The sequence below is a fragment of the Acartia tonsa genome, chromosome 7 (genome assembly GCF_053477335.1).
Source record: "Acartia tonsa isolate MP-2025a chromosome 7, ASM5347733v1, whole genome shotgun sequence".
NCBI lineage: Eukaryota > Metazoa > Arthropoda > Copepoda > Calanoida > Acartiidae > Acartia > Acartia tonsa.
In genome coordinates, this window is record NC_137266.1 from 45461245 (window position 1) to 45486740 (window position 25496).

The following is a 25496-nucleotide window of genomic DNA, read 5'->3' on the forward strand; positions in this document are numbered from 1 at the left end:
CCTGGACGGCGACGAGGACGCCACCGAGCTGCCCGCCGGAGCTGCGGCGCCGCCAGCTAGTGACCCAGGACAGTTTCCAGTGTACCAGCCAGCAGCCGCCGCCCCACAGCCTAGCGGCCAGGATCGCGACCCTGTAGAAGAGAACCTGCAGCACCAACCCAACGAACCACCGCCGCCGCCGCCAGCTCCAGAGCCACTTAGAGATGCCATCTGGAACCCTGATACTGACATGGAGAACCTGCCGGCCAGCAGCGAGCCTGCAGGAGGAGAGGCGGCCACTGAGATGGAAGACGCGGCCCCAGAGGACGAAGCTGAAGCGATGTGCCCCCTGCTGATGACAGCCGTCCCCATCCAAGTGGGAGCTAGGAGGCCAAGTAACCTGGACCAGGCAGGCGCCCCCATGGAATTTTACGCGCCTTCCTCCATCGTTATTCCCCCCTTGGGAGCCTCCAGAGTTAGCCTAGGCCTCCATGTCCAGCTACCCGCCGAGACAGAACTAGTCCTGCAGACAAGGCAAAACTTCCAACGACGGGGCCTGGCCGTCGCCAACCCACGGCTGGAAGCCAACCGGGAGTTGACAATGTTGATATCCAACCACAGCCAGACAGAGCAGCGAGTGTCCCGCGGAGCCTGTATACCCAGAGCTGTCCTCCACCGAGCTGTGCCCCAGGAAGATGTTGTCCTGCGCAGACAGAGGTTGCCGTATCACCAGGTTCAAGGCCTGGTGGCTCGGGAGCCCCGCAGCCCTTGAAGGGGAGGTTGTGGTAATACGGCAACAGACGGACGGGCAGTTTACAGAATTGCTACGCAGTGACTTATCATAACAAGCCTTCTGCACTAATCCCATTATATCACCATTCACCTCATGACCGCCGGTGACCCCGCAGTCCAGTGGTCAAACTGGCCTGCCTAAATATGGGGAGGGGCACGGACACGCAGCTATCACACGCCCCTCACGCAATTATACAACCGGGAGGCGCTGCCTCCCCTTTTACCACAGCTACCCCCGCAGACTGTCTACCGCCATGGGCTAAGCCCTTGTGTCCCACACCCCCTTCAAACCTAACCTATTGTTATAATCTGTTGTATATATATAGTAAACATCCATTGTAAATATTATTCAGTTAAATATATAATTTCTGTATGACTAAATCCTGCTAGTTTGTTTTGGTAGAATAATTCAAGGCTAAGGCTCGTTGGACTCGAACTCGCAACCGGTGAGCTGAAACGTTTCGGCTTACCACAATATATTGTTTTATCCAAAAAGTCTTATCCCCAATTTGAATTTCTACAATTAGGTCCTATCAAACTTAGAATTTTGTACTTTAGGAATTCAATATTTGATACTGTTAAAAAATAATTTAGTTTCATGGTATGAAAAGATCTATAAAATGTTTAGAATGTTAAAATTAAATCAAAATTGTCATTTATGACAAAATATTAATATAAAAAAAACTTCACATCTGTCATAATGATTTCCTTTTCTACGGTTTGTTTATAATATTTATTTATTAGCTATTTCTATATGTTTATGTTACCTAGTGTTTGTACAAATAAGTAAAAATGGAAAAAAATATGGAAAGTACATTTTATTTTTCTATAATCTTTCTCAACTATTTTTCAGTTCTTAAGGGATAAGACAATGGACGAAAATTGATTTACATCAGTTAGAAACAACATATCAAGATTTGTTTAATTTACCCTAAGCAGGGGCTGCTATTCCGCCAATTATTTCCATTTGAAATTGCCGAAAATTAAATATTTTGTTGGAGTAAAACTTGTTTTTTGAGTAACTGAAAGGGAAGTGGGTAAGAAGGGGGAGATAAAAGGGAAGGGGGTTAAGGGGAAATATTTACTTAGAATTGTTTGTCAGAATCACATTTCCTTTTTCTCAGCCAAATAACGATATAAAGTCATCATAAAACTTTGGGTACCAGCATAATTTACAGTCTAATGGCTCCTCCCTCCCAGATACAAGTTGTACATTTAAAGGTTTAGTTGTCTGTAAAACATAGGTCACATGATCATAGACTTAAAAAGAATTAAACACGTTCTGGTCTTTGTATATCAAAAGATACCTAACTCTAAATAAATTTCAGCGGTTTTGTTAGTTAACTATTCCAGTTTATCTATCCAAAATATAGCTGATATGAATTATTAAGCAGTTATGAGAAGGTATGAGATAGAAATACATGGAAACCCCATTTACAAATGAATTTACAAAATATTTTTTTCCACCGGTAAAATAGATAGATAATTTTAAACACTTTTATCTGTACTTTGTTGCAGTTTTTTTATTTGCAAAGTTGTTTGATAAAACTAATTGATCTTCTGTCGATTAGAAATTAAAGCAGCTTATGGTACCTATAAAATAAGTGACACCATACAATAAAAAAAACCACTGATAGGCCAGTATACATTTCAATTGACCAATGGTTAAAATGTATACTGGCCTATCATTGGTCATTTGTTTTGTATGGTGTCATTTTTTTTAGTTACCATAAGCAGCTGCTTTAAAATTTAAATTTTTAATTGTATATCAAAGACAACTAATTGTGTGTGAGGATTCCCTTTACCATTGGGAAAAGATATATGCTTCTGAAATTTTGAACTTTCAAAAATATCTACATATAATTTTGGTTCTTATCTATTTTTAAAGGATACCACTAATTCTTGTTCATTATATTCATAAATATAAAGGTTAAGACATTAAGATTAAGGCAGCCATGATTAAAATCAATGAAAAATTCGTTAACAGAACAATTTTTAATTAGTGGAAAATAATAGTTATTTCTCGCATCGTATTATAAACAGCTTTCCGCGGATATAGAAAGTACAATTATGAGATTAAAAACAGCTTTTTTTAGCCCCGAGGTACCGAAGGCACCGGCTAAAAAAACTGGTTTTAAGTTTATGATTGTACATTTTTATATTCGTAGAAAGTTGGATATAATACGATGCTAGAGATAGTTTTTTCTTATCCACCGGATTCGAATGAATACGAGAAATATACTTACAATGATCAAAATAAAATCTGTGAAAATCTACACCCTCCACAAGGTTTCCTATTGCTTGAGGTTCAAATGCTGTAAGGTTGGAATCGGTAAGCTTTCTGAAAATAGTAATAATAGGTTATTTTTGGGGTTTTGTTTTTTTTATGTAGCTTTGAATTCAGCAAAGCATTCGATATACAATTTAAAAATCGTTATGTTTATTAATAAATGTAGGAGAGTTAAATGGTTGAGTCTAGTTCAAAAATTGCATAATATCTAAAGACTTGTAAAGAATTGTATAAAGCTACTTTGTCAGTCGCACGCATGATATCAAAATTTATTGTAAGAGATATTTTCTTTACTATTAGACGAGTCTCCATTGTTTACAATTTACATTTAGGACGTTCAACAAAAGGACGAGCCATCAAATAGTTTGTTGTCTAAGCAAAATTTTTCTTTACGTTAGTTTGACTGTACCAAAGCGTTTAACGTAGCTAAAACTTAAAATAATTCTTTTATGATAACGTAAAGTAAACTTAAAATAAAATAAAAATGAAATAAATTTGTAAAATTTGAAGTTAATCATCAAATATTTTTGATGTGTAAATTTTTCCAAATTAATCCTAGATTTAGTCTTTCAAGTTTGACTCAGATTTTGAAATTACCATCATTCAAAATTAAATAATTAAATGATAAACAGTTTTTAAAACATGAAGTTTTAAACATAAAATTAAATATTACTTACCAAAAATCTTTCTTTCTTTCTCCTTTTTAAAACTCCAATTTAAAAGATATGACCTTTTTGTAATATGTTCATCATGAAGTTTTTTTTAATTTACAAAATGCATAAATTCTAAGTCTAATCTAAAGTGTCATACCTTTTAAATCAGATGACATATAAATAAAAGTGCGTTGCTAGTTATTGTGAATTAAAACATAAAACAATCAGTTTTTTAGTGGATATCATAAAGTAGAATATAAACTTTTAGTTTTATGATTCTAATTCACAATTTCAAATTTGTGGACAAAATTCACAAAAAAAACTTTCCCAACAACTTGTATTATGTTTAACCACGTCTTAATCATAACATAATTTTATAAGAATCAAAATAAATAGCATAACAAAATTAGCGGGTTTCAAAAAAAATTTGGAAGATTTTTTTTTATAAATTTTGCCACATTTTTGTTGATGTATTTTTCTAAAAAAAAATGTTCTAAAGATACATACGTGTAGGTATCAAAGTCTCCCACATTAATAGCATCTAGAAGTTGTTCGGTTAACCTTACTATTTCTGTCTTCCGGGCTAAAATAAAAATAGAATTTCGTTTATTTTTTTACCATGAAAATTAAGCAGTTTTTTTTTTAATACAGAAGGGTTCACCAATTATGTTCAGCTCAATTCCCCTTCCCCAAATTTTCTTAAACTCATATTATACCTTTGATTGTTTAGCGTCATGTTTAAACAGGCAAGAATATTCAAGGGCTCGGCAGCCGCGCGTCTTCCGCCTATAGGCCTAAGGGGAATAAAGCTTTTACAATTTCAAAGATTTGCTGAAAGTCTAAACCTGACCCAATCATGGCAATCCTATTTTTAAAAAATTTGAAAGTATCAAAACCGGTTTAAACTTGAGACTTAGTCGCGCGGTGGTCGAGCCCTTAAATATTCAGAATTAGTGAACCTCCTGTATAATCATCAATCCTAAACCTATCAAGCTCTTAAATTATACCAAGAACTTTTCTTAAATTAAAATAAATAAAAACCTAAATAAAGTTACAAGGCGCATTGCGACACCCTTCTCTGAAAAGCGTATTATGTTTGTAAAGACCTATTTTCTTGATTTTCAGCTAAATGCTATTGAAACTTTGTTTTTGTTTACTCTAATAGTTTGGCCTAATTTTTAGTGAAGTTCTAAAATAAATTACATTTTCTTAAGTGCGTAATTGGTGATTAATTATACATTTGTAATCTTGTGATACATATAATTATTTTAAATTTAAATACATTTAAACAAATATTAATTTTTCAATTATACTAAATGATATATTTTTCTTTGTATAATATGTATAAATATTATTTCAATCATAAAATGTACAATATTGTATTAAAATACACATTTAAATAATTAAAATTAAAAAATTATTCAGGAAATATAAAAATATATGAATAATATAGCCTAAAGCAATCCCAGGATATATGTAAAGCTTTTCTAAAAGGGAAAACTCAATCGGTTCAGTGGTTAGCAAAATTTTACTTTTAAAAAAATGAAAATACTTTTTTCTTTTCCATTAGCTGATGACGTCATCTAGTTACATGTCTACTCTACTTGTTCTTTGTGTCGGGTGTAATTCAATTTCATTTAATCAATTCCTCTTCAGACCAAGATAAGATAAAATGTAAAATAACAAGATTGATAATGTTCGATTGCAGTGAAGCTTTTGAGCTTTGAATCAAGGGGCGTCGTAGCTCAGTGGTAACGCACTGAGTTACGGTGATGAGAGTTCGAGTTCTAGTCCCCATAAAGCAACTCGAATTTTTCAGTTGACTACATTCGCGCAACTTCCTCTAGTTGTGTAAGAAGGGAGATTATTAAGTTGTTTGGAAACTTAATAGTCACGTACATAATATCTGTACAACCCTTATCCCTAGCTCCTCTGCGGAGAGCGTCATTCATTACGGTGACTTAATTTGGGACACCTGCCATACTCGGCCAGGGTGAGGTAATATAGAGTTGCTACAAAAGTGTCTCGTCCTTCTTCATGACTATTTTGGTCCAAACACTATAAGAAACAATGGCTACACAAACAAACAAACAAAGCACATTGAATAATGAATACATTAAAAATAAAGTTTTAAAACCTATTGTAAAGAAGAAAATTATCCTATTTTATAAAAGTATAAAATTTTTTTGTCCGAAGCTTAAGATATCTATATCTACTGAACCGATTGAGTTCTCTATTTCAAGTGAGCTTCACATAGGTCCTGGGAAGTTTTAAGGCTATCTTATTCCAAGTTTTAAGTCTTGGGGCGGTTTTAAGCAATTTTTTTGTAACCCTTGTGCCACTTGGAATACTAAGCCCCTAGACGTTAGGTTTTTTTTTATTTTAAAATTTAAGCCTTGGAATGGTTTTAGGCTATTTTAATAAAATCTTTTAAGATTATGAACCAATAGGTCCAACACATCCAGGTAAGCTTAATATTGTTGCAGGGCAGGTTTTAGGCCAATCTTTAAGCAATAGCTCTCGAAAAAATCTCCCCACTCACCCTAAAGATTTTTTTTATTAGCAATACTAAAGATTAAATTTCATAATATATAATCCACTAACATGATTGTTCTTGTTTTTTGTTAAGATTACAGGCCAAGGATTTTGGCGGGAAAACTTTGGCGGGCTTTTGTCTGATACTAGGGATAGGAATAATAATAATCACACATTTTTGTAAAATTTAATTGTATTTTATTTTGTGATAAGGAGGAGGATTGATAAGGAGTAAACAATAAACATCATTGGAAAAATTAAAAAGAACAATATAGTGTGTTTCTGAAAAAGGAAATCAAACTAAAATTTTGTTAATAAAAAACTAGATTTGCTTCCTTAACCCTATTACTTTAGAAGCTTTTTATAGTGCGTATAAAATATGACGTTACGCTAGCCTCCCATTGGTCAATTAAAATGTAAACTGGCCTGCCATTGGTAATTAAGTCTGTTCATTGGCCTATCATTGGTCATTTGTATTTATGATATAATTCTTTTTTTAAAATCACAAAAACAGCTTCTTGATTTTTATACTAGTAGATATTCGGTATGAATAATATTTCAAGTATATTCTAAACATTAAATATAATAAAAACATTACATGATTCAAATTGCCAAATAACTATCCCTGTTCCTTCTTATAGACAAGCTTATTTCATGAACTATTTGAGAGAAAAAAGGATTATTATTCTTATCAGAAAAACTATAAAAAAATCATAGTAATAAACTTTAATTCATGATTTTTTTATTATCATTTTAATCAAACACTACTCTTTAAATAAAATGAAAAGTGCAGAGAGAAAAATAGGTTTAAAAGGTAAATATAAGTCACATACAGTATTATTCATTCTTTTAATGAACGGACAGCTTTCGGTTTGTACCGAAGGATCTCCCTAACAGCTGGAAACTTATGATTCTCCCTTACAATGTAGCATCTCATAGCTTCTAGGAAGATTTATAACTAATTTTGGGAAAGGATACCAACAACCACAAAGAGAAAACTAAAATTGAAAGTGCGGGAGGGTCAATTTACCACCCCCTCTAGAGGCATCTAGGGGCATAGCCGATCCCATATAAAGATGTTATTTGATTATGTAATATTTATGTGTAAAAACCGTTTATCCCTGAAATACTTTGATGAAGGCTGGTGGTGGCTGTAACAACTTTTCATCAACTTCACTTCATAATGTAATAATAGTTATTTATCGTATTATAGACAGACAGCTTTCCACGGGATATTTGTTAGCCATAGGAACCGACGTAATGAGCTAACAAACTGGTATTAATTTAAAGGTTTTCATTTTAATATTTGTGGAAATTTGTTTGTAATACGATGCTAAACATTATTTTTTATTATGGCTGAAAACTGGTTCTAATCAAGCTGATATTAATCGGTTTCCAAGCCATACTGGAATAATTATATCATAAAAAAGTTATGTTCTCCTAATGTTGAAAAAAGCAATAATTATTAAACCAATATTGAATAATTGTATTGTGATAGTGTATGTTTAAGTTTTTAAAATTTGTCCATAAACAAGAAAGTATTTTTCTTTAAATACTTTTTGTACTTTGAATAAAGTTATTTCCCTTCATTCATTTATTTTTCCACTGAATAAGAAACAAATCTATAATTTCAAAGTGAAAGTCATCATTTTTGTAAATTTCTTGAAAATTAAGCTATTGGAATAGATGTTGAAACAAAATTAATCCTGGTAGGATTTTAATTTTTTTTCGACATAGCATATACAAATTTTGCAATACCTTTTTTTTATTGTTAATAGCATTATTGCATAGTTTGCATATTATAAATGACCTATGAATTTTTTTTGAACATAAATTGTATCAATTTTACTGACTGAAAAGCTAGAGACACAAATGTCAGATGAATTTCTTAAGGTATCAAAATAGAGTTGATACTCGAAAGAAAGAACATACAACAAAAAAAAGGTTGGATGTCCGCAATCCTCTATTCTGCCAATTGAACAAATTTTTCCTGGTACTTTGGCTGTTTATTATCTAAAGATTGCCTTGAACTTTTATCTGTCTGTCTGTTTGTCTGTCTGTCTGTAAATCTGTCTGTATGTTCATCTGTCTGTTGTATCTGTCTGCTATTTGGTTGATGGGTTTTGACACAATACAATCTGTCCCGATTTTGTATTACTTTTGAGGAACACGACTCCAGTTACGTCATATTTTTCTTTCCCGAAAAAGGGAAGGGGGAAAGAAAAAAAAGGGAAGGGGGGAAGAAAAAAGAGATGGGAGAAAAGGGGGTTTTCCCCATCTCTTTTGAAGAGATTTTCTTCCCCCTTCCTTTTTTCGGGAAAGAAAAATATGACGTCACTGGAGTCGTGTTCCTCAATAGTAATACAAAATCGGGACAGATTGTATTGTGTCTGGGTTTTTGTTTGTTAAACTGTCACTTTTTCGTCTGTCAGATTTTGATTTATTTATCAAATACTTTCAATAATATTTTGAAATATAATTTAAATACAAAAAGATAGAACGAATGTCTGTACTTGGTTATTGGTTAGGTTAAATAATAATATTGGGCTAGTACCCCGCAGGGAAAGGATCAAGCTGGTTTGAACCTACTTGCAATGCAATGGCTAAAAATACGTTTCAAAAAAACTTTAAAATATGGGATGGGGTTGTACTTTAAATAACAATTTTTAATTCTTTCAGAGTTTTATAAGATTTAACCACCACAAAAGGAATTAATCTCTAAATTTTTCCTCTTATAAATCTGTATTCAAAGATGTAGGGGATGGCCCTGGAGGATATGACCGCAGCCGTGTAAATAATAACATCTGTATATTAATATATAACATATGAATAAATATTGATTTTTTTCTAATTGTTAAAGAACTGAGGTAGATTCTTAAAATAGAGGGTCGCTGCATCGCTTGTGAGGCATAATTGAATTTGTGAAAAATCCTCCATAATCACTAAAAAAATCTACAAAATAAAATAAAATCATAGAAAGATTATTAACATAAGATTTTATTTAATTTTTGTAGATTTTTATGTGATTTTGGAGGATTTTTCACAAAAACAATTTTGCCTCACCAGCGATGCAACGACCTTAATTTTTAAAAAAGATTCCACCTCTGTACATTATAAATATATTCCAATGTATATTTTATCAACATATAAAAACCATTTTTATAAAATGCAAACTACCTATTTTTACATAAATACATAAATATTTTAATTATCAACTCTTGTAAAATTTATACCATCTATATAGAAATACATACTTATGAAGTAGATTAAATGAGAAAAAGATTTTTTTGATTTAGTTCCTAAGACTTTTGAAAAAATTAGGGTATACAAATTAAAGTCATACTATGCAATAAATACTAATCTTTTTTCTCACTGAATCTACAAAAATACTGTGATGAAAATCTACATATAACTGAGTGGTGAAACTGTACTTAAATCTTTGTTTACCTGTTGAGGCCGGATCCGAGGTCTGCGCCATGTTTCTTATGGATACACAACCTCCACTACGCACATGGTTCACTGCGCCTCCTATAAACAAGAAAAAAAAACTCAGAATTGGCTTAATTTCTTTTTGTCTTAGTGGTTTTTAACACTTAATAAATGTCCATGATTTAACTTAAATCGTGTTCATCAAATATTTAGTTTAATTGATTTTTGGTACTGTTTGAAATTGATATATTATCTTAAAATTTGCTACTGATTATAAAAAATCTAATTAAATTGTCAATAAAGGGCAAAAAAGACAAAACAAAGAAAATAATATAAATCAGGGGCGTCCAAGCTTTTTATTTTGGGGGGGATAAAAATTTTTTAGGGGGGGGGTAATTCGTGTTTGGGGGGGGTAAAATGGCGCGCGAAGCGCGCCGCAAATTTTTTTCACCCCCCCCAAAATTTTTACCCCAGGGGTAAAATTTGCTTGGGGGGGGTAATTACCCCCCCTGAAATCTGTTGGCAGGGGTAAATTTAGTTTACCCCCCCCAAAATTTACCCCCGGGGTAAAATTTTTTGGGGGGGTAATTTAAATGTTATTAAATATATAGTATCAAAAATGCGCGGGAAGCACGCAAAAACTTTTTTTATTAGAGTTTTTTTATTTTGGGGGGGGTATTTACCCCCCCAAAATTGTTTGGGGGGGGTAAATACCCCCTCCTAAATGGTTAGGGGTGCCCCAGGGTAGGGGTAAATTTTGAATGGGGGGAGTAATCGCCCCATTACCCCCCCCCCCTTTGACGCCTATGATATAAATAAAAAAACATAAAACTATTTCCATGTAACCTCGTAAGCCAAACTAATGAATGTCCTGCTATTTCTGACTTATACTTGTTATTTAATGAAACAGATAAGCTTATTTTCCTTATTACTTTAGGAAAAAGTTTTATAGCTAATATTACATTCCAAAGGTTTACAATATAATTATATTACAAGATTATCATTTTTGAAGAACGGACTTTTTGTGTCTTTACATATCATAATAAGTTTCTTAGGAAACTAAGAAGTATACTTTAATAGTATACATTTATTTATTGAATAACTTTATCAATTTATAGATATCCCAATGTGACTAAATAAACCTGTTTAATTGTTAAGAATATTGGTACACTGTACTATTTATTCATGGACCAAGGTCATGACAGGGAACAAAGTTTTGGTTAGTTGTCAAACAAAGTACAAAAATTCTAGTTATAAAAAACATAATATTCGATTGGCTGAAATAGCTTGTTCTAAGTACCATTTCAGCATACTATATAACACTGTTATTTTTATTCTCCTCTCTTCCAAATGTCATGTATTTGTAGAAGAGAATGAATAAAGGTAAGTAAGGAAAAACAAACAAAGTCAGTTGTCCTAATTGTTGATTTATTTTATTACCATGAGTAAATGTAACAGGGAATGAAAATGCAATACACGATATGTTTTACAATATAGAAAAAAGTTTTTAAAAAATATCAGTATTATAATATCAATGACAGAAAATTGAGACAAATACTGATTTTCAATTTATTTTATTAAGGATTAAAAAAAACACACACAATATTAGAAGTCAATACAAATGAAAGTCTAAACTTTCCACAGCAAGGCGCTTGTTCACTCCATTCACCTCTACCTTTATCCCTGGCCGCAGGTGCGGGGGGATTATTGCCACTATTGTTCATCATCATCTGCTGCTGTTGGCTGACCACAGCTGCCATCATGTTGTTGTTGATGTTGTTGTTATTGCTGACCTGGAAAGCTGGAGGCTGTGGGGTCATTTGTGGCTGGGGAGTTGTGGGTGTGGGGGTGGGAGCTTTCTTGGGTGCCCCAGCACCAAATCCTGCCAAAGCCTTGGTCATCAGGTTGGCTGTGTTGGGTTTTGGTGTTGAGGAGGTCATGGTGACAACAGCTGTTGTGGATGGTGTGGTGGCACCTGCTGCTGCTGCTGAGGACACAGCTACTTCTTGCTTGGTGCCATTAGCTGATTCTATAGATATTTAATTGATAAGCATAATCAGACAAATAAAATTATAGCTAAAATTTATATGACAAATAGGGTTTCAGAAAATGAGACAGCTAAAAAGGACATGTTGCAGATATAATTTTTTGCAATAAGAAATACATCCTTGTACGTCATTCTCATATGACAAGGCCAAAATATCTTAAATTATTGGCAAACACTTGACTTCAGGCCAAAAATATCTTTAAATAATTACAATACATTTCATCGCAAACATTTTGAGTACAATTTTGTCCACATAAATATTTTCTTTTCAGTTTAAGGAATAGAAAAATAAATTAATCTGAATATAAAGAATCTCTGTGTGAGAGAATGCATTGGGGTGAGCACAATGGATCAGAACAATTGACCCACTTCTTTTCAGATTCAAGTGTGCTCGCAAATTATTCATAACTTTCCCGTAAAGATTTCTCCCGTAACAGGAATAATTACCCTTATTACTTCTTTTAAGCTGTAGCTTAAGAAAAATGTATAGTGTATATTAATTAGAAATTTGAAACAAATATCATAGCATTTAAGCAGAAATGATAGAACATAATCTCACCAAATTTATACATACATATTTCTTGACACTCTTTCTTACCCCCCCCCCCTGTCTCTTTCAAAATTTAATTTCTTAAACCCCATCCCCATGTTGCTGCTTTCACCTTTCCCACTCCCGGTTAGCCTGCTTGACCTTTTCCAAACTATCAGCTGATTTTTCCCTGGCGCACTGCAGGCATAAAAATATGTAGCTGTATTAAAAAGGGGCAGATTTACGAGGTTCACCCGCCAATTGTAATATGCAGCATTGGCACACAAGCGAAACTAGTACTATCCTTATTTTTCTTGCGTATTTTGCATAACCTATATCTGTCTTTTTAATTTGTATAAAAAAAATACATTTAAAGACAAAAATATGAAATTTTGATGAAATAATGAATTCATGCGCGACCTTGATATACAAATTTTGCAGAAAATTAGTTTTGAATCTTAGGGGAAAGCACATGAAATGTGCCTGTTCGCATTTTTAAACTTAAAAATGTTTGAAAAGTTTTTTTTTCACAGAAAATTTTGAAATAATGATGAAATTAAGAGTATCTCAATAAACTAGGTGTTTCCTTATAAAATACTAGCGGCTACGCCCCTAGAAGCCTCTAGGGGCACTTAAGGTAGAAGGGGGCAAAGTCGACATCATCCCATTTTAAATTTGAGTTTCAAAAGAGTAAAAAAAATTTGGGGGGGGGGGAGGGGGGTGAAGACACCCTCCCAAAAAATAGTTTAAAACCTTCACATGAAACTTTTATTTTAAAGTTTTTATTATTTCATAAAGAATTGTAGCTACTCATTCTCTCAGTATCGACATTTAACCCCATTTATCAATTGCTATTCTTTAGTCAAAGTGTCATTTATTAAACAATTTCAATTATTTCCTCATAAGAGTTTTACTAATATTACTTTTAACTGCAATGTACTTGTTTTATAGAAAAAAACTAAACAAAAGCAAAATTGAAACTTTTATTGAATATAAAAGAGATCAAATTACTTAAATTCGATATCTAGATCAAAAACATAATATTGGCTTATATTTCATAAGCTGAAAACTCTTCTTATATATAAAATAATAAAGTATTATTTGCATAGAAGAAGATAAAATTTTAATTACTTATCTTTTATTTATGAAAGATCTTGATTACCTAGTTTATTACATAGTTTGACAATTTCATTATTATGCAAATATGTAATTAATTCTAAGGACTTTGAAGTAAATTGTAGCGAAGATGCTCTTTAACCTTATGTTTAAACCTTAGGTAGTACGTCCTAATAAATAAAACCATTAACAAAGCTGCTGCTTTAAAAAGATTATTTTAATGATATCAAAAAAGTATACCTATTATCAGTTTAAGGATATCTTTTTATTAAGTAGGGATAGGTAGACTTATGCTTTAGGTGCAAAAATATATCCACTGTTCATAATAAATTATCTTACCTTATAAACAATAATACATTTTATCACACCAAACTAGTATGTAACTAGCTGTGCAACATACATATATTGCAGATATAAACTTAATGAGCAAATTAAACTTTGAATATACTGTCTGCTATAATGACTGTATGCTTTAAATGCAGAAATATGTCTTATATACTCTCTCTATATTTGTTTGCTTGACACTACTTTAGTTAGATCACTGTATAGTGTTATAATAAGTAACTTTACAAGTCTCAGCAAGACTTGAACTAAAAAAGATTCCCAAACGCTAGAAATAAATTATCTATGCGCTAACCTTCTACCCCCTTCTTTTCATACCCTTCTTTTTCTTTCCCCCTATCCCAGTGTCATACTTTACCCCCTTCTCTATCACACTTAACCCCCATTCTCTTTTCTTTCTTTCCCTTTCTTTCCAGTATTTTCTCACTTAAGCAGATTTTAAGCTGCTATGTTAAATGCTTAATTATATTCGATGATAAACATCAAATTCGGTCCTTTAGTATTGATGTAATAAAAAGCTATAAATGAAATTTTAGATCAATTTTAACAGAAATAAATAAAGCTTAAAAGACAAATAGAATATTTATTTATACCTATATATATTAACTAGCAGTACGCCCCTATCATCTAGGGGCTCTGCATTCGCAAGGTCAAAGAGAGTTATAGAAATAGCCTAAAACCATCCTAAGACATAAATCTGATAATAAAATAGCCTAAAATCATCACAGAACCTATGTGAAGCTTACCTAAAATAGAGAATCCAATCAGTTCAATAGCTGTCGAGATCTTAAGCTTCAGACAAATACCCTTACTACTTTATATAAAAGGATATGATGAATGAATGATTTAATTTAAGAAAAATTAATTTGATTCACATTCTTGGAAAAAAGACAATTGATATATACTACACATTCTTTAAGTAGGTCATTAAATCCCATCAATCTATTATTTTGGATTCTTAAAATCCTGCAGTAACAAGAATATTTAATCAATGACATACAGACAGACGTTATCTGTAAAGTATTATGGCTACGAAAAAGGCTACGGTTTTCTTATCTTGCTACTTAGCTAAATAATATTTTGTATTTTTATTGGATCACCATTGTGCGTTTATTCCTTTCCCTTTTTTAGAGATATAGGGATAGAATAATGAATGAATAAATATTAGTTTTGTCAAGTTTTGTCCGTATAAATAGCGACATATATATTTGGATATATAAAGTTGATGATATGCAGATGCGTCTCGCCGTTTACGAGATCTTAGAGTACATACACACACTCAAACAGCTTAATACTTTAAATAAAAAAAATAAGATTAACTATCCCTTTAACCTTACTCACTTTTCGGCTTTGTCTGTTTAAGTTGACTTATTTTCTTTTTCCAAGAGCAAAGCTAATCTCTAAGCCTTATGTGTTGCTATGTCTGTTTTGTACCGTCAAATCTGACAGTATTTATAACCAAACAATACAAGGCCATCACTATAACAAAAAAGGAGTTCAAACTAATTTTTTTGAAGTGAAAACTAAATGTCTTTTCTTTTCAAAAAGGCATATTAAAAAAACAGCCTTTTCTCCCCTCTAATAATTATAGACTACAAAAGGCATAGCTTATCACAAGAATCAATAATTAATTGTTAAAATATCCCAAAAACTACAATTGTCTTCAAGTTTAATACTTCTTTTATAAGCATCACAATTATTTATTCTTGTTTTTTGTGTTTATTTTTATTTGAGGAAATAATTTTCATTCACTTATAAGTTTTTGGATGATTTGTTTCATAAGTCTCGAAAAAACTTGTAGATTATAATAAGATAACTATAAATAGAAACTATTATATTTTCAAATAATTATGAAGAGACATGAAAATAAAAGAGCAAGAAAATTTGATAAAATAAAATATAAAATGAAATCTAATGAGAGAGAAAGAGAAAGAGAGAGAGACAGAGAGACAGAGAGACAGAGACAGAGAGAGAGAGATAGTAACTTGATAAGGTTAATTGACGTTTCACTGACCGGTGTTCCTACATGCTGTACAAAATTCTATAGTTTTAGAGCAGCCACGCTACTAGCTACTAATATCATAATTATTTAAATAAGATTTGGTTTGCCTATAATTAATTCACTTGTAATTGGTGAAAAACTATCCTATACTAAAAAGTTGAAGATTTTTCTGTCTGTCTGAAGCTTGAGATCTCAGAAATTGCCAGTTCGAATGAAATGTACTTTTCATGGAAACTTTTTGAAAGTCTTAGGTTGGTTTTAGGCTATTTTCAAACTTCCCCAACCCTCACTTAAAGGCTAGGGACGAACCAGCTAGTAAATGAATAAAATAATCATCCTATTTGTTTCAAACCTTGAATTAAATATTTTTGACTGCTGTGTAAAAACATTTTGATGACCTTCGATCCCTTATTTTTAACATTTCAATTTCTCACTTTTTTGTCTTTTAGAAATGGATATATAATAAGTTGGATCTAGCACCAGATTTTCATATTTTCTGAGAAAGTGAAAATTGAAGCAGGCTAAAATGACTATTTCCTCCTATACCCCATCACCTCCCCTCCTACTGGATAAAGAAACTGACCAATAAGCAAATTCCATATTAGAATATTAATTCCAGGCTAAATTGACGACAATTTTTCCCCTGTTATAATATTCACGTATATTTGACTTCCATTATTTTAGACAAGTTTTCCGTTTTTCCAAATATTCCCCCCCCCCCATAAAATTTAAAAGTAAGCACCAAAAATAGCATGTGAATAGTATGTCAGAAAAGTTAACTTTTATTAACTTCTGTATTAGTCGACAAACATAATGATTTCTAGTTTAACTGAAAATTTAAATTGAGAACGAGTCGATTATCTATTTATATCTTTCTAGTTGCTAGAAAAACAGTCTAAAACCATCCCTTACTTAAATTTGAAAATAAAATAGTCATCACAGAACCTATGACAAGCTTACCTATAATTGAGGACTTAATCGTAAGCTACAGATAAAAAAAACTTACTACTTTATGAAATGGGATTAACGACATTACATCTAAACTCTCTAACAGAAAAGTATTTAGTTTTTGCTTAGCGACTCTGCCTTATAATAATATTGTCGTCGTTCTTGTTATTTAATGATGAAAAGTAAAGATATTTATTAATCCAACACACAAAAATTTTGAAATAAATTAAATCATGAAAATTGCTTATTTGACAAAAAATTCAGTAAATAAAAAAATAGTCGAAAAAGTTTTTTTTCGGTTTCAAAAGGTATCAGTATAATAAGTATTTTAAGAATAAACCAATATCCCTTTTTATCGCTTTACTTGACAGGAGACCTTTTTAATAATAATTTAATGCGAGTTTTAATAAAATAAAAAAAAGACATTAAAAAATAAACTAATATTTTTTCTGTCGAGGTTTTGTGATTAAAAAGGACATTGCTTTTATAATTTTCTATAAATATTAAATGTTTCAACGTGTCCATTACAATGAAGAATAAATTAGGACACAAATTAAGTTAAACAAAATTAACCCTCCTTTGTAGAAAAATATTTAAAAAAAGGTTTGGACACTCCCCGTTTGAAACCAACCAATAAGATTATAAAACTTTGGATACTAGTATAAATTACTGTCCAATATCCACGCCCTGTCTGGTTTTGAAGCTGAATTATAAAACAAAGGATCTAAAGGTTTAGGTCTTCTCTTTTATGTTACCCTAGCCATCTTATTAATAGTTAAAGGTACAGTATTTCAGTTTAATCTATATTGCTTTGTAGGTGTTATTTTTATCAAGACCATCACAAGAACCTAAATATTTGTACTATATTATAAAGTACTATTATATAAAGTAGTTAAAGTTTGTTTTCAAAAAAAAATACATTGAAAACTATGTATATGTACAAATCCAAATATTGAATTTTAGCAAATCTGTATAACCAATCCCATAATGGAACTAAAAGTAACACAATGTATGAACAATCCGATAATATTATTGGATAAAAAGTTTACCTATTTTGGTACAAAAGGGCAGTCATTTTAATTGAATTATATGTGACAAAATTTAAAAATTTTGCTAGGAATGTCTTTTTAAGTTTAGTATCTGATTGACCATCTAGTGTAGTAAGTCTATTGAACTGAGAAGGGTTCTTTCATCTGGACAAATCATTTTTAATAATTAATTTATTTTCAACAAACTTCATAATGAAAGACTTGTATAATATGAAATTTACAGAGTGAGAGAAAGAGAGTGAAATAGAGAGATAAAAAAGAGAAAAAAAAAGAGAAAAAATAGAGTTACAGAGAAAAGAGAGAAAAATAGAAAAAAAGAAGAATAAGATATATAGAGAGGAAAAGTGATACCGAGGGAGATAAAAAAAAATAGTTAAATGAAAAGAAAGTCAGAGAAAATGATTTAAAATCTTTAATTAAGATCTCGCAAACAGAATACTTAACTTGCAATAGAGAAGATCTAGCTACTAAAAAGTTAAGTTTTTTGTTGTGTTTCAATTTTGCCTTTAATTTTAATAGATAATAACTATTAGGAGATAGAAAGAACTGTAAATTTAAATTGTATGTAATTACGTTGTATAATCTTTGTCCGTCTTATGCTACTATTTATAATTTAGAATATTTATCAATAGCTTTGAGTAAACTTAAATGTGCATATTCTAAATATTTGAAATGTTAAGAGAATATTAAGAGCGACATAAAAATATCGGCGTATTCCTCCAAATTGCAAGTTGAGCACTGAAAACCCCCCTTCCGCATTTTTAAAAATAATTTCAAAATGAAGCTTAGAGTGTAGTTTCCTATGTTTTTTTTAGGTTAGGTTAGGTTAAATTTGGTAATGGAAAGCCCCGAAGAGTTAAGGCACCGCAGATATAAGCCCCGATAAGTTTCCCGCAGGGGTTAGGCAAATGAAAAATTACCTATCACCGTTAATTTCAAATTATTCAAAATTAAGGGGGATGGATACAGTGCTCAGCTTGCACTTTCTGGGAAAACACATAAATATCCATTAAAGTTTAGGCGAAGCTTTTCCACAAGTAAAAAAATAATAAATAGTCTATTTTTATGGTAATGATTTTATCATAACAATTGTTCAACATTTTCTCAATTATTACTCTATATTAGTTAATATATTTTCGCTGCGCTAAATATAAACATAATTTTCGTAGTTAAGCTAAGCTTCTCTAGATATTGTCGTCCTTTTACAAGTGTTAATAGTTTTAGTATATTAACTATTTTAAAATATTAAAATAAGTAATTTTCTACTCAAACTACTTAAAAATATTAAAATAATACTTTTTATGCTAGCTAGATCAAAATACTTAAATTAATTACATGAAACATATTTACACTCTTAAATTTGAATATTCTATCTATCTATCTATCTGATTAACTTAATCCATCTTTTAATCAATCAATTATCTATTTTGCTTGATGAGAGTGTCGGGTTCGAGTCTTACCCACAATAAAATAGACAAGAAACATAAAAAGAATCTATATATCTATTTATCTCGTTAATCATAACCTACCCACTTATCTATCTATCTATCTTGCAATCTATCGACTATCTATCCATCTATTTATCAATCAACTCACCATCATTTCCATCCCTAGCGATGACAGTAGAAGATCTGTCGACACCTCCCTTCTTGTCGTCTAAAAAAGTAATATTGCAATTATGAATTCTCCTATATGTATGTTTATTAAGATCTCGATGATCATATGCTTTTCAGTAAAGCTTTCTAAAAGTCCAGGTTGGATTGTTATTCAAGTTTGGGGAAGAGTCCCTTTCGTTGCAACGCCTCTTAATGGACGTTTCGTCGTATTTTCACGGTAGATTTTCTCCTACTTCTAGCCACTGTGGGGGGTTCTAACCCTACGTGGCCAATTGCCTAACAATGCGGGGCATTCTTCACCTAACTTAACCTAACCTAAAAAAACATATTAAAAGCTACTGTGAAAATACGACGAAACGCTCTTTAAGAGGCGTTGTCACGAAAAGGACTATATCCCAAGTTTTTAATGAGAGAAACAACCTTTCCATTTATTTGGAAGAAACCCTATTGGTCTTAAGTTCGTTCAACTTAAGAAATTAAGTTAACATTTAAAGAAAGCATTGAGATTTTATGTAATAAAGTCTTTTAAAACATGTTAAAGCTACTTAATATTTCGGAAGCAAACCTATTCTACAATTCACTCTTTTTGGTCTGTATGTTTGTCTGTAAAGACTTTATATAATTACCTTTTGTCTCTTCCTCCTCCAAAGTTGTGGAGCTGTCAGTAGAGGCCTAAAACATTGGTCATAATTAGTATGAAATATAAATAGAGTCAATCTTTGATGTAACATATTCTCTAAATCAACCAATAGAAAAACCTTAAAGGAACAATCCGGCTATTTGTAAGAAAGTTACAGATTTTAGTATGAAGTTTGTATTTCATTTCACCAGCATTTAGAGTTAGCTATGAATAGTTGAATTTATTAGATTGCTTTGAAAGAATATCCAAACTATAAATGATGACGATCTGTTAAAGTATTCGTACAACCATAAGTGTGAGAAGGGCGGTGTAAATCAAAATTGATAAGGCTTGCCTTCCCTCATTTTTCACTCTCCAATACTGAATACAGTCTATTGGAAAACCCTGGTATGCCATTGCTTAGAAATAACTAATTAAGTTGTAAACTTAACATGCCAAAATGAATTTTTATTTATAACGTCTTTAGATTAGAGACGGTTTCAGGTAATAACGATAATAAATTATTAGTTTTAGAAAATCTTTCACTAAAGCAATATTTACTAATTATTTTCTATTGGAATAAAAATAAACAAATTACAACCTTTAATGAAATGCGATACATTTTTATTCTATTCAATCATAAATTTATGAATTGACAGATTACTTGAAACTGAAATAGTTTTGCGGTTTTTAAATGTTTTTATGCTCGAAAGATAATAACATGTTCCACAAAATTACAATTTTAGTAGCAAAGCTACTTTATAACCCACTTTGTTTGTCTATCCGTTAGTATATAACTCTAGGGGGAAATATTATTTTCTCGGCTGTTAATTAAGATAATTTGCTGATTTTTGTGTAAATATTACTCTTTCCAAAGAGCACCCAGTATATCACGTACTTTTTCTGTCAGACCATCAGTAAGGCAACAAAAGATACTGTTTAAGGGTTCGTGATTTTTTTTATTTTTTTTGTTTCTTTCTCTTTCTTATCCATTCTAAATTTCAATTGTCCGTTTGTCAACCCATGCTTTTTTGTGCCTAGATACTAGTGGATGTCGTCATCCTTGTTTTCAACTTAATCCTTATATAAAAGAATAGAAATAGAAGAGTAGAAGAATATTCTGAACCCTTTTTTCGTCAAATCTAAGAGAGAACATTCCTAGCAGACAAAAGTATTGTTTACTTTCGACTCAAGCTGATGTGGATTCTTAAAAAATGATAGACTCGCTATTCGATAGTGAGGCAAAATTATTTTTGTGAAAAATCATCCAAAAGCACATTAAAATTCTACAAAAATTAAACAAAATCATATGTTAATAACCCTCTTAAGATTTTATTTCATTTTTGTAAATTTTTTTATTCGATTTTGGAGGATTTTTCACAAAAATAATTTTGCCTCACCAGCGAGTTGCCAGCCTAACTTTTTTTTTAAGAATCCAACTTTGTTTCAAGCTTTCAAATTGTAAACGAAATTTTTGGGCAATTAATTCTGATTCCGCAAAGCTTTCTACTAAGAAAATATACTGTTAACAGCTGACTTTTATGTATGTATGAAATGAAAAAAAACATGCCTTCGTAGGAAAATGTGTACATAATTTCAACCAATGAGATCCAATGTAAATTCCGATGCGATTCTCCTATTGGCTCAATCAGACATTCCCTCTCTTTCTTAGTACCTTTATTTATAAAAGTAACAGGATCTTTTTCTGACTGTGTGTGTGTGTATCGAAGGATCTCGCTAACCACTGAACCGATATGGTTTTCCTTTACAGTGTACCTTCATATAGGTCCTGGGAAGGTATATTACTATTTTTTTACTTTTTAAAACTTCAAGTGCCACTAGAGGCCTCTAGGGGCGTATAATAAACGCTTAAAAGATGAAACAGTCGCACAGACTCAGAAATGGAAACGGTTTCTTACAATTTGATGAAAAATTAGATCATCCACAATTACTTTATCCCTTTATTCCTGGTAACGTTTAGCTTTGTAATATCCCCCTCAGGTGAAGTAATAAAATAAATTACTTTATAGACATAACATTTAATTTTACTACTAGTGTATTGCTTTACTTACTCAAGGGCGTGCTGTGGTAGGGGGTGTAGTGTCAACACCCCCAACACCACAACAAGTGAACTTTAATCACCCTCCCATGGCCATATGATCTATTTGGACCCCCCCCCCCCCCAAGGCATAAACCCCCATACAACCACTCATTTCGCGCACCCTTCTAACAAAATCCAAAGCAAGCACTTCGTGCTTTACTGCTAAGTAATTCAAAGGTTGCTCTTTATATGTTTGTATTAAATGGTCTGCTTATTATAATGATAGTTATTTATCCTATTTTATTATGGACAGCTATCCGCGCACAGTTATGGAATCTCGACCACAAAGAAATTTTTATCCAATCTTGACAAGTGAGGTATTTTTGGAAAGAGGAATATACATAGAAAACGCCTATGTAAATTAGAAAATCCGCAGAAATCATATTTGCAAGTTATTTGCAAAAATCTGCAATGTTAATTTGCAAAATTAATTTCATGCCCTAAATGACTGATTTAGAAAAAAATCTTTTTATGAAATGTGTTTATCTATAAGTTTAGAACATGATTAAGGCAAAAAAAAATTCTTTAGTGTCACTTTTTTCACCTTATATATGAAAAAAGTAGTTTATCACATTTTATGATAAAAAAAGGTATAGGAACAAAAAATATGTTTTTTCTTGATGTAAACACAATAATTAGCATAAAATCTATCATCCTAAATGTAAAAATCAGATATAGAATCCTTTTTAGAGCAAATATAGTGCAAAAAGTAATCAAGACATTTTTGCAAAGTATGAAAATCTAAAGAAAATAGTTCTTTTTGATTTTGATATACATATCAGATAAATGTATATAAAATTAGTGATCAAAAACTATAAAACATGTTATAAGTTTTTTCAACACTGTCATTGATTAAATTGCACTTTTAGGTTTAAGAATTACTGAAGCAGTGCATAAAAACTCTTTTTATGTAGTAATTAAACAAAATAAATGCCAAAAAAAACAACTACAAAATGGTCTACTGCATTATAAAAAACGCCTAATTGTTGATTTGAATTTATTTTCTTTAATAACTTAATAAAAAGAGTTTTTATGTGCAACTTTGGTAATGAGCAAACCTAAAAGTGCATTTTAATCAATGATAGGGTTGAAAAAAGTTATAACTTGTTTTATAGTTTTTGATCACTAATTTTATATACATTTATCTGATATGTATATCAAAATCAAAAAGAACTATTTTCTTTAGATTTTCATACTTTGCAAAAATGTCTTGATTACTTTTTGCACTATATTTGCTCTAAAAAGGAGTCTATATCTGATTTTTACATTTAGGATGATAGATTTTATGCCAATTATTGTGTTTACATCAAGAAAAAAAATATTTTTTGTTCCTATGCCTTTTTTTATCATAAATTGTGAGAAACTGCTTTTATCATATATAAGGTGAAAAAAGTAACAATGAAGAAAATTTTTTTGCCTTAATTATGTTCTAAACTTATAGATAAACACATTTCATAAAAAGATTTTTTTCTAAATCAGTCATTTAGGGCATGAAATTAATTTTGCAAATTAACATTGCAGATTTTTGCAAATAACTTGCAAACATGATTTCTGCGGATTTTCTAATTTACATAGGCGTTTTCTATGTATATTCCTCTTTCCAAAAATACCTCACTTGTCAAGATTGGATAAAAAAATCTTTATGGTCGAGATTTCTTATCTGTGCGCGGACATTAAAATGAAAAATTACAAGATTAAATCCAGTTTTGTAAGCCTCGAGGGGCCGGATTAATTTTATTATTTTTATTATAATTTTCGTGGAAAATTGTCTGTAATACGATTCTAAACATGAGTTTTCAGTATAGCTCAGAACTGGTTCTAATCCAGAGGATATTAATCGATTGGAAGCCTTACTGGAATATGTTATTTTTTTTCATGGAACTCCTTTTTCCTCACTAACTCACTCAGATTTTATATTGAAGTGGCGTCTGTCTATTTATTTATTTTTCAATTTTCTCATAAAATCATCTGCAAAGAAAGTTACCATTAATTGGCTAGATAATCATATCAAAGCTTATTAAATATTTAACACTGTTGATATTATCCATTCAAACTATCATTCCACTTTTTCAGCTGTTAAACAGCAATAAAATGGCGGTTTCATGGCGGATCAGAGCCCTGGAGAAAACATTTACCTTGGGATCATTTGATGAGTCGCCCTTTGACCCTTTCACCATTGACTTGGCTAAAATACAAAATTTAGATTAATTTTACAGAATTATTGGATATTAGGTAAAAAATAATAATTCAAGCTAAAAACTTCATGCAGCAAAACTGTGTTGTTAATTTTAAGCAATTGTAGTGTTTATCTTAAGAAAATGTTTTAAGTTACAGAAATATAAAAAATAAGATTCTAGCTACTAAACTGTCTTCTTTTTTAGTAATTTTAATTCTTAATTTCTTATAAAATGTTGTTTGTTTTGGGGGGATGAATATTTTTTTTGTTTTCACTTTGGGGTTAAATATGTTAGGTTTGGGGGAAAGGGAATAATTCTTTTAAAGTTTTATGGGAGGGTGTGTTACCCAATTTCTCTGCTCTTGGACGTCCTTACTGCATTTTTTTAAACGGAATATACAAAAACAAAAGTAATTTTTTCAGTTCTAAATCTTGAATTCAAATTTCTTTTAAAATAATCAAAATAATTCATCTGATAAATTAATAATTCAAACCTATTTTGACATTTAGAATAATCTTAGGAATTAGTTTGTTATTCAGTAAATTAAAGTTTTAATTGATATTAACCTAAAATTTGACATGTATAAAATCTTATAATTGTTTGATGGAAAAATTTCCAAATTTAATATGAAGCAAGCAAATAAAATTAGTTGAAGTCTTAACAAAAGCTCTCAAGAAGATATTGTGAGTACTTTAACCTAATTAAAATTTTATAAGATTAATTAAATCTTTCATGAAAACTTATTGAAAGGAATTATTTTGTTATTATGAATCATTAAAAAGAAGGAGAATTTATCTTGAAATATGTTATTTTTTTTGTTGAAATTTACATTTTAAATAATTTGAAGTGCTTAATTATCAAAAGCTTTAGCAGACTGTCCTGTATTTGATATAATATCATTTATTAAATCAATAATAGATAGTAATTAAACAAAATAGAGCAAGAAAGATTTTTCAATAATATAATAATAATAAAAACATTAAATATAAAAACTAACAATTAATATCAACTTTTAACTAACAGTTGAATATTCTACAAAAATACAACATTTCAACTTCATACTTCTAAGTATTTTTTTGTATGAAATATTAGGAAATAAAAATCCTCAGTCGTTATTTTGGATATTAAAACACATGACAAAATTTATAAAACAATAAAACTGGCTATACAAATCTAACTGATTTTTAACTTATTTATCTTGACTTAAGAAAATAACCCTTAAATTCAAGAAAGAGCCAGTAATTCTTTTTTTATAGGCTAATAATATTAATA

General features: G+C 30.9%; 1 protein-coding gene across 7 annotated transcripts in view; it reads right to left on the reverse strand.

Annotated features, from left to right (window-relative positions):
- CaMKII (Calcium/calmodulin-dependent protein kinase II) overlaps nucleotides 1-25496 on the reverse strand; it is a 66079-nt gene that overhangs the window by 12151 nt on the left and 28432 nt on the right. For 2 of the 7 annotated variants that reach the window (XM_080166427.1, XM_080166425.1), the window contains 7 exons: nucleotides 24183-24232; nucleotides 19954-19999; nucleotides 19308-19367; nucleotides 11348-11707; nucleotides 9697-9777; nucleotides 4222-4297; nucleotides 3018-3112 (listed from right to left, as the gene is read on the reverse strand). In XM_080166427.1, coding sequence (XP_080022553.1) covers nucleotides 3018-3112; nucleotides 4222-4297; nucleotides 9697-9777; nucleotides 11348-11707; nucleotides 19308-19367; nucleotides 19954-19999; nucleotides 24183-24232 — 768 coding nt within the window. The remainder of the gene's footprint in view (nucleotides 1-3017; nucleotides 3113-4221; nucleotides 4298-9696; nucleotides 9778-11347; nucleotides 11708-19307; nucleotides 19368-19953; nucleotides 20000-24182; nucleotides 24233-25496) is intronic. The other 5 variants (XM_080166429.1, XM_080166428.1, XM_080166426.1 and 2 more) reach the window with 4 other exon arrangements.